At 40.1% G+C, this 10,933-nt stretch overlaps 1 protein-coding gene across 1 annotated transcript; it reads right to left on the reverse strand.

Annotated features, from left to right (window-relative positions):
- Nucleotides 1-1,146: 1,146 nt before the first annotated feature.
- LOC107687711 (potassium/sodium hyperpolarization-activated cyclic nucleotide-gated channel 2-like) lies at nt 1,147-3,813 on the reverse strand. Its single transcript, XM_016485158.1, has 2 exons — nt 3,742-3,813; nt 1,147-3,636 (listed from the first exon to the last, which is right to left on the reverse strand). The coding sequence occupies exon 2, from the start codon at nt 3,614-3,616 to the stop codon at nt 2,756-2,758; it is 861 nt and encodes a 286-aa protein (XP_016340644.1). The 5' UTR covers nt 3,617-3,636; nt 3,742-3,813; the 3' UTR covers nt 1,147-2,755.
- Nucleotides 3,814-10,933: the final 7,120 nt, after the last annotated feature.

Consider the following 10,933-nt stretch of genomic DNA (forward strand, 5'->3'; position numbering starts at 1 on the left):
TACTGTTTCTCTGTTTAAAAAAAAAAATCGTATTTTTAAATTTTTTTGCTAAGAAACTTTTTTAAAGTTTCTTTTTCTAGTTTCTTTTTTCTAATGCACAATACCTCTCCAAGAAAATATAAACATTTTCTGTGCGCTCAACAGTGGAGTGGATTGATTGAAGTTGTCACAGAGATGCCTTCTGAGGGAAAGATGCCTCTCAAGGGTTCACCATGTCACATCTTTCAACATCTTGAGTAGACTGACCACAAGTTGAACATGCTGACACACTGTCAACTCAGAGAAAGTTCAAGAGAGGAACTTGCATACAGGAGCACTTAGCAAAAGTCTAAAGTTGACTTCTTTTATGGTAGCTTGTCTGACAAACGCAAAATTGTGTTGAAACCTTAATAACTGTCAGCTTAGACATCAAACAGGCTCTCAGAGGAAAGTATGACTACAAAAACACAACGGGTACTTGAGCAAACATTTTTTTAAATGAGATTTGCACATTTTTGTGGGAAGATTATAGCTGGTGATGAGAGATGATGCTGTGGTTTACTTCCATTTATGATCTTAAGCAAATATAATTGCATTTCAGATATGCTGGACCAAACATCATAGACCTGATGTAAAAAATTAAGTTAAATTAAACGGTAAGTAAATTTGACCCTGGGCCCGTCATTATACACCTTTATTTCACGCAAAGCTGCAAAACAACCCCAGGCTCTTGTAACATCCTAATTAATGGAACACTGTTTGTTAAGTAGCTTCAACACAAGCTGTTTTGAAAGTTTATTCAAACAAAACCGCAGAACCGCTGCTAAAAACATGGCTCTTTAATCAATATAGTCATGAAAAAATAACCAAAGATGGTATGGATAAATGATGATAAATCAATGTATGCAGAGTTGTAAAAATTAACATGCCCTCCAGACAAAAGTTTCATAGTAAAACATATTTTTCCTCTACCATAATGCATAGTATAACTTAGTGGTACTTTGTGGAACGTGTGTATTGTTAATGATAACTCCAACTAAGACAAATATTCTTTTCTCATGGACATATTGTAAACTTTATTGCTTGAAATATTACTTAGAATTTGGCAAAAAAAAAGTAACACTTGGCATATATTGAATAAAATCAACATCTGTTTTTGGTGCAACATAAAACTGAGGATATCATTAAAAGCAGCTATAAGGTTGTTGTTGTTGTTTTTAATCAGCTTATGGGGTGGCACTGGTTTGTGCACAGCAAGGGCCACAGGGAATCATTTAAAACTTTGTTTTTACAAGGGAAAGACATTATGATTCTATTCAAAGTAATCAAAAATAAACTACACCCTGCATACGAACAGTCTGATGCTATTTTCAACCATCTGCCCATTTTGTTCTTTTTTAGAAGTCATAAACGATCAATTCACGCTTGGCTTTGTCTCCAGGATGCCAAGAACAAATAGGAGCAACCTATAGTCTCTTTCAAGCTGTGAAATGGTAAGTAACAGCAGAATATAAATAGGTTTTCAAGGATTCAAAGACTGAGAGGACATCAGACCTCACTAGGTAGCCATGGCGAGCGAGTTATCTAGTGCTCCAAAACAACTGATAGTGGAGCAACTCGTCGTCGCCTGATGGATCGCGTCACATTTCAGAGGAGGGGAGTAATCACCGTCAATGTACTCACTCGCTTAACCTCACTAGCTTTCTAAAATGTGCAGTCCCCCTCAACTGCTTAGGCTTTGAGCATTAAGTCATATTCATGAGCTTTATTTGTGGAGGGCGACTTTCACAAACAGGACAAAGCCACAATCTTTGAAATAAACAGTTCATTAATTATGAAACCTGACCTTTGAGAACAAAGCTACTTAAGTCCTTTGTAATTAAGACTTAAATGCACCAGATAAGGGCAAATGAGTCTCCCTGTCATTAAACTTCATACTTCAGCAGCATAATTAGTGATTAAATTTGTGGTATTCACTTCCATGAACCTTAATAAGGAAACGGTTGATTCATTTAATTGTCCCAACGCTAAATGAAGTGAAATGTGCTCTGTTGTGGGACAGCTAAGAAAAACACACACGTATGGTCACACAGTATTTTGTCAAAATCAAGGCAATGAAATTATATTTGTTTTTATCCTTTCATTTCATTTGACACACCTTTACATGTCATCTCATGTTAACATTTTCCTTTGGCCCAACTTTGGTCTGAAGGAATAAGACAAACACATGGACAGCAGTTCCAGTAAGAATACATCCCGTTTCGAAACCGATTTGGGACTCTCGAGCTGTTGAATACATTTTTTCTATAACAATTCTAATATTGTGCATTATAGGGTAAATATCTATTGTCTAGCCGGTTCATGTTGAGAAGAGGGAGTAAGCTCCTACATTGTGATCAGAAGCAAACTGCTAAGTACCGGTATTCAGACACGTATCGTTTGAACTACAGTATATAAAAGGAAGTGGTACATTTGTAATCTTTGTGAACAGCTACAATCAAGAAAACCATTTCAAAGAGGCAAATTGTGAGGGTGGAAGCTACATTGATGTTTATATCATAGGTAAAATGGAAAAGTTCCAATCGTGGTAAGAATGATACAGACATGTTCATTTTATACTATAAAGTCTCGATGGTTTGTTTGCCCTTGTGGCCAGTCACACCACATACATTCTGAGAGTAAATTTCAAAGGTGTGAAAGGGGGTCAGGAATAGTACTTGGTGAAGGAGAGTCCACACATTCCTGACCCAGACAGAGCCCACCAACTCTATTGTGGTCACAAATTCGACGATAATCTAGATCTGATGTGATGTGGTTCAGTTTCTGGGAGACTGATTATTGAATCCTTCTTGGGCAGTCCTGAATCCAAGCTGGGTCTCATCTGAGGGAGGGAGGCAGGAGGAAATGCACCTACAGACATTTGATGGGGTAGTGCCATTCTTGGTGGGATACTTCCTCTAAGACCAGCAGGGCCTGGGAGGTTCTGAGGGGGACCGATGGAAGTGGAGGAGACTCTGGTGGACTGAGGAGGGCTTGGGGCAACTGGCTGCACCATGTCATGGGGTAGGGACGGCTGGGAGGTGGATAGGACTCGGGCGTCCTGGCTTAGAGTGCTCCTGGGGACTGGAGGTCGATGTGTGGGACTGGGGACGTGTTGCTGTACAAGGGATAACTGGGAGCCTGAGGGTGCACCTGGGGGGTTAGAACCATACTGGAACATTCGACCAGCAGTTGCCAGAGGGCTGTGGACAGGTGTGCTTGCAAGGGCAGAGGCGAGGGCTAAGGTGGAGTACTGGGAGCCTGGGGGTGTCTGGCTCTGGACCACCTGGAAGCGCCGAACCATGCGGGGAGACTGGACCGCCCCAGAACCCACTAGAGGGTTGCCCATCTGGGGACAGAAGCTCATGGCAACAGCCTGCTGAAGGCTAGCAATGGCAGAAGTTGTAGAGGGTTGACTAGAAGGTGCAAATATGTTCCCGTGAGTTGAAAGAGTCATGGACATGGCCCTGGGCCTTTGCATGTCCCCTTGTTTAACCAGTTTAACCATTTCCCGATCGTATTTCACAATCTCCTGGATCATTTCGTTCTCACGGTTGTTGAAGACGCCAGAGTTAAGATCGTGTTGTACTTTGTGCATCAGGATGGAGTTCTTCTTGCCTGAAATGTACAGATCACGGTCAGTTATTGCCTTGAACACAAATATCTGTTAACTAGGTAGGAATACTGCAGAGAAGAATCTCTAAGAGTAATATTACTAACAACCTAAAAGTTTAATTCTTATTACAGTGAACCCATTACAATCTACTCCAATGGTTCTCAATTCCAGTCCTCGCATACCACTGCTCTGCATATTTTGCATGTCTCGCTTATTTAACACACCCGATTCAGATAATCAGCTCGTTAGAAGTGAGCTCCATGCATGAACTGTGTTCCGATTGACAGGGTCCCTACACAGTGTTCTTTGCACCCTACTCCCTGAACACAGGAAATCCATTGAACGGAGAACTGTAAAGTGTGACATAATATACCTCTCGAAATAAATACAATTTAAATTAATGTCTCGCACACTTTAATGCTCTCTGAATGGAACACATATGCTCCCTTCGAAACTGGACCCTGTTGAAAAACCAGCATATGCTGGTTAGGTATGTTTTGAAGCATGGCTGCTGGTTTGAGCTGGTCATGTGCTGTCAGCTTAAACCAGCTCAGACCAGCACATGACCAGCTCAAACCAGCAGCCATGCTTCAAAACATACCTAACCAGCATATGCTGTTTATTTCAACAGGGGAATCATGGCGGTATATCTTATGATGTACAAGTCACAGGGCACTGTAGAACAAACGTCTGAAGTGATAAGAGATATATACAAAATGTGCAGAGCGGTGGTACTCAAGGACCAGAATTGAGAACCACTGCTCTACTCCATTAGGCTCAGTGCATTTAGTAATTGTCAGACACAGTGAAGCACTAGCTCAATCTAAAACAACACAATACACTTAATCTTTGTCTCATTTTCCAGGTAAAGTGATTATATGGTGCTAAAAAGTAATGGAAATTTGCTAGACTTGCATGATGTGGAGAAAGGATAAATTACAGCGGTCAAACAGCCATTTAGTCCAGGGGTGTCGAATCCTCCTCCTGGATCAAGCAAAGTTTAGCTGTATTCCTAATTAGAGACATCTGAACCACCAAAAAACATTAGTGCATTGGGTTACACTACTTGAAGGGGTGTGCATAAGACTGACATGACACCTTCATAATCAACTAGTAGATTGTTGAGGTTGTCTAGAGCAGTGTTTCTCAACTGGTGGGTCGGAACCCAAAAATGGGTCGCGAGACTGTTCTGAGTGGGTCACAGAGTGTACGGCCAAAGAAACGACATCAACAACAAAAAACGTAATTCTTGTTTTTCTGATGCAAGACTTTCATTGAAATTAACTCTGCAGGAAAGTGGTCGTCCAGGAGGAGGATGGGACCAGGGACGCCACTATAGTTTTAGTTTGCCGTCCCAAAACCCAAGAGAATTAGCATTTTTAGCATTATTAGTACGAGTGCCTGAGAAAAACACGCTGTCCCGATTCAGTATCTGTGGTCAGATGAGATGTTGACAAGCTTAATGTCAGTGTCATTATTCTATCGTTATTTTCATAACTTATGAAATAAAAAGTCTCTCATCTCAGAAAAACGAATTATCCTGACCTGCCAGATGTTATACCGTACTTGTAGCGTGCACTCTTCAATAGGACGCGAGAACGCGGCGCCGTGCTGTATATCACTTCACTAAAGTGCAGAAACTACGAGCATGCAACGCGTGAAATAAAAGTACAGTACCGATAAATCACATAACTGGTACTGCGTGTGTTAGCTGGGAAGGATTTGCATGAAAGTATGATATTCATTCTATTCAGGAGCAGTTTTCACGTTTCATTAACAGTTCATGTTAATATTGTATATTCAACATTGTAACTGTTGTTTCCATAACCCAAAAATACTATGTTATTTTCACTTTGTGTCATTTTGTATATATTTAAATGACTGCGGTGGCTCAAACCAACTTAATTGTATTAACAAAAACTAGTTTGGGACTGCTATTTAATAGCCTTACCTTATAGGCTGTTTATTCAACAGCATTAGTCATACTCTTACAATTTATGTGTATGTTATATGTGACCCTGGACCACAAAACATAAGTCATAAGGGTCAATGTTTTGAAATTGAGATTTATACATTATCTGAAAGCTGAATAAATAAGCTTTCCATTGATCACTGGTCTAGAGAGATGGTCTGTCAAGGTAAAAAAATAGTCCAAGAACATGACTCAGGAAATGTCCTCTAAGAAACGTGTCAAATCGGGGTGAGGTAAACCCCAAACCAGCATAATTATGCTGTTTATTTAAAAAATATGTAGTATTGCACACCTCTAGTATTGTCTTTTGGTTCGACTGTGTTGACTGAACTTGTTCAGATGGATGTTTGCACTTTACTCAGTGGACTCCTGTAGTTTTTTTTCTGATGACTGCTTTTTCAGACTGATGGGTCAACCAGTTCTCTGTGAACAACAAGCCCCAGAGCCCTGCTGAGATTTCCAGTGAGAGGGAAGCTATGTCTGGCACTGATGTCGTTGTGCTGAGTCACGGCACCGCTAACACTAACTCGCGACATGGCGCGTGCCTATCACCTACACCCTGCTGCTAGCAAGACAATTTGCAGCTAAAATGCCATCCTATGCACAGCTTCTGCTGGCAGGTCCCCAACATCGCCTTCAATTTCTCTCACCTCCGTCTCCAGTACCACATACAAATAACACTTAAAACTATCACTTGTGGTTTGAGCATGCAATTTCACCAAGCTCTCTTCCACAGCTACATGCTGCATATCATGCAATGTGTGGCACAGATTTATGGCATTCATCATGTTTAGAGCTGAGATGTTGTCATGTTGAATAGAGCTGTTCAGTTTGCCGTCCCAAAACCCAAGAGAATTAGCATTTTTAGCATTATTAGTATTTTGATGTTGTGGGGAATATCAGATTTAGTGCTGACAGGAAGGGAAGTGGGAGAGAGAGAGAGCGAGGTTGGATCAGGAAAGGTCGGGATTCGAACTCGGGACATCTGTAGCGCAACAGTATGTCAGCATGCTGCCCACATGGCTGTTGGCACCGACATGCTATACCTTCTTAAACCAACCTCTAATGGTTTGCTGGTCTTGGTTGGTTTTAGATAGGTCTTCAGTACTTGTCAAGCTGGTTGACCAACTAAGACCAGTGAAGGCTGGCTAGGCCCGATGGAAAAAAAAAAAGCCTAAGATGGTTTGCTCATCTTAGCTGGTTTCCCAGCCATGTCAGGCTAGACCGGACTGTTGATTTTAGTGGTTTCTGGCACTGGTCAGTTGGGAGACCAGCTGAACACCTACTTGGCCATGCTAGTAGACCAAGTTCAATCATACAACATTGGTTTAAGCAGCTTTTCTTCAGGTACTTTGGTCTTAGCTACTGTTTAGCTGGTTTGGCTGGTTGGCCAGCTGCTCTCCTAGTCTGACCAGTGGACAAAGGCCAAAAAACCCCTCTAAACCCATCCAGCTTGACCATGTGTTCTTTTTGGAATGTTGAAACAGGTAATCAAAACAACATTGGAACTAATGTTCTCTTGTGAACAGTATCCCAAACATTAACATAATAGTCATCATAATTAAGTTTTCTGTCTTTTCTCTTTCTTTTTACAAGAACACAGCAAAATGTCACCACCCCTGGAGCTGAAACCTGAACATGTAACTGTAGAGGACCTGACAGTCTGCTTTGTCTCCTGACTATGTCTCTTCTCTCTGAGAGGAAGGTCAAACTCAGCATTATGAAGAGGTAAGATCCTGTAAGATCTACACACACACACACAGTCGAAAGGATGCTCAGCATTTGGGACCTGCCCAGTTGAAAATGTGGCCACACTTCAAAGTGAATGTTGGCACAGCTCACTCTCATTGAAGTAGATGTGGCCCTCATCCCTATAGTGTGGATAAAACTCCACTGAGGAGTCAAGTGGATGTTGCCTGTCATAAAAAATCAATAAAGCTTTAATTCTGGGTAACATGTGATCTTAATAAGGACCTTTGAGATAAAAGACTTAATATTCTGTTCCTTAAACAGTTGTTCAATTAACAATACTGAATTTTTAGTCCTATTTGGTTGTTTTTTAGAACTGTCAACTTTTAAACAGAATTAAGTTTTATAAAGAGAACCGTCCTAGATTTGCATGGCCGCAGGGGTTGAAAAGCATTTGATTCTTCTGTGATTCAGTCAGCATGACTCCATTACAACACACTTCACTACAGTGTAGAACAGCAGCACTTTAAATGGAGAATTTTCACACTGTTCGCTGTAGGGTTTTGCAAACACTGTGTTGGACATTTATTAATATTCATGTACTGATAAATCAAAGTGGGCTTTTATCATACCGCAAAAGTGTATCATCTTTTGTAGGCAAATGTATGTATTGTATTGCTTTTACAATGATTTATTTATTTAAATCAGTGTGTTTTGTAAAATAAATAAATAAACAAGATAGTTTCTTAATCTTACCCTATTTGCAACTGTTGATGGGCCTTTTTTTATTTATTCAATCTACCAAAATTTATTTATTTATTAAAATTAAATTATTTTAAAATAAAGTATTTATTAAAATACTTTATTTTTTTATTAGGAAACTACAAAAATGCTGATTAAGAAAGTGTTCTTTTTTGCACTGGTTGTTGTATTTCATTAAAATGTGTAGAATTTAAATAAGTAATTTTGTGGACTTTGTATTTTCCTCTAGTGCTCCAGCTGTTGCTGCAGCTCATTGGGTCTTTGAAGTTTTTTTTTTCTTTTTTGGCAACGTCCCTTTTTGACGAGCCTTTGTAAAGTTGGCACGCACAGCTTCTTGTTAAATACTGCATGTGAAATCCTTTCAAATTCTAGGGCTCAAAAACGGATTAATACACATGAATTGTGTACTAACAAGGGCACTGGTTTGAAAGCTAAATTGATTGAACGATACAACTGAACCAGAACTTAATGCACTTTCAAAAAAAGTCAGATTTTACCTCTAATAATAACCCTGCAAAAACAGCAGTCTGCCAAAAATCACATTTTCACAACATGCCCAGTTTGGGTTGACGTATCCCAGCGTGCAAAACTGAGCTGTCAGATCTGTGATGAAGTGCCTCCTTTACCACAAGTGTGGAGATCATATTTAGCTCCAGTTTACAGTCATTACATTAACAACATGCAATATCACAAACCTCCCTGTAGTTCATGGCCCAAAAGAAACCGAAAAGAAATTAACTGAAAGTGCTTGCTACTGTGGATGTTCACATATAACTTTAGACGCTGACTACATATACCTACATGCAGAGCCGATCCTCCCTATACGCAAAATACGCAAGCTGCGTAGGGCCCCGAAAACACCAGGGGGCCCCCAAGCTCTCAAAGATGATTTAATTTTAGTTTCGTTTTTGAATTTGGCCAGCGGTTATGAAAACATGAATGATCATTTCTTTTAATGCGGTGCGCTGTCACCCTTTCTACGTAAAAATCAGTCAAATCACGTAATGTGAATGTCATACAGTCTTGCTCGAGACTAAAAAACGTGTTGAAAGCGTTTCTCTGTTTCTCAAGTGCTTTCCGCGAACACGATTCGAGACAGATTGAAACACGTACAAATGCGTTTCATTCATTCGTTCATAACCACTCATACCCCACTCCACCGCCCCACCGACACAGTTTTGCGTAGGGCCTCCAGACGTCTAGGATCGGCACTGCCTATATGCTCTATTCAGTGTATCATTTATGATATATAAAGCTCCGCTGAGGAGATTAATGATGATTTCTCATTTCTATAAGCTGTTAAGAACCATGTGCTTGATGTATCCATGTTCCACTCTTATGAACGTAGCCAAATGCGGTTTTAAAAGCCGTGTATTCACTTAAATTGAATACAGTAGCATCTACAATGGCTTATGCTATTAACCTAATCAAATGGCCATGCTATTTTCATGGTAACCTAAAGTCATGAGAGACTGTTTTCATATTTGTTTTTTCTGTGGTTAATGGGTTTAATTTGGTGCAATTCAACCCTAAGGCCCAAGAAAAGTGTATTGTAATATACTGAAAAATGCCGTCGTCTGAAAATGACTTTCATTGTATGGACAAAAGCAGTTGAAACATGCTTCAAAATATATGTTATCTTAATATATATTTGGGTGAACTATCCCTTTAAGACCTTAACATGTAAAAATGCATTGCATTTGAATACTGTGAACAGAATGTGGGCTTTTTATTTACTGTAGCATGTTAAAAAGCAGAGACGCTGTGATCAGTATAGAATACCATGACAAATCAGTCTGGCATCATGAATAAGCCCCTCTCATGCATTGTAAGAGGTACAGTGTAATTGTTTTTGGCGAGGGAATCTCTATATTCGTCATTATAAATTGCTCTGCCATTGCTGTTCTGCTGCACTAATTAGGTGTTATTAATTGGCCACATTTGTTCTTTATCTGTGGCCCTCCTTCAGTGCTTCTGGCTCCTGGTATATTCGCAGCCTCGGTGAACTCTGCTCCTTGCCGCTCCCAGGCCATGCCCTAAAGACTCTGGAAAAAGCGCTGTCTTTTTTCTGGATCACCAACGCAAGCCCCTCGAAGGGGGCGGCATCTTAAATGGGACAAAGCTCGCTGGAGGGAGAAACTAAGGTGTCATGTTCAAATGTCAGTGGTATTTATCACTGTATTCCAGTGCAAGTGAGCTGTTAGGGTTTCAGATGGAGCAACCATATGATTTTAAAGCATTTCAATTTCTATTTTTTTAAGCCTTCAGTTTGAACACAAACCAGTGAAGGCTTTTTATATTTATCAAAAATAGTAAAGGAATGTGAACAACAGGATTCCAATTGGAATTCTAATTGGAACTTTTAAAGTATTTTGTTTTTACATAATTTATTTATGGGACTTTTACTTTGAAATTGCATTCAAATATATGCTAACAACAGTTTAGCCTTAAAGTGCCCATATTATGCCATTTTTAAGGTTGCTAATATTGTTTTATGAGTCTCCTAAAACAGGTTTACATGCATGCAAGGTCAAAAAACACGTTAGTTTTCTCAAAAATAGATTTAATTTGACCTCATTTCTAAATGATTCGTAAACGACTGGTGCGAAGTAGTTCAAAGAATCAGTCTCTCTAACCCCCTCCTTTCCGTGAGCCCTCACTGCTGTGATTGGTCAGATGGCGCAGTCCTTTGTGATTGGTCCAGAGCCATAGAGAGATTGGCTCTGGATTGGTCTACCGCGTACAGCGCGTGTCGGAAACGAAACGCCCATTGCCATGACGGAATGACAGCCCTAGAGACTTGTCAATACATAGAAAAGATGGTATGGATTGTACCTTACCAATTCGAGCCGGAGTCTGATGATGAAACGGTTGAA

The sequence above is a fragment of the Sinocyclocheilus anshuiensis genome, unplaced genomic scaffold (genome assembly GCF_001515605.1).
Source record: "Sinocyclocheilus anshuiensis isolate Anshui unplaced genomic scaffold, SAMN03320099.WGS_v1.1 scaffold305, whole genome shotgun sequence".
In the NCBI taxonomy this organism is placed as follows: Eukaryota; Metazoa; Chordata; class Actinopteri; order Cypriniformes; family Cyprinidae; genus Sinocyclocheilus; species Sinocyclocheilus anshuiensis.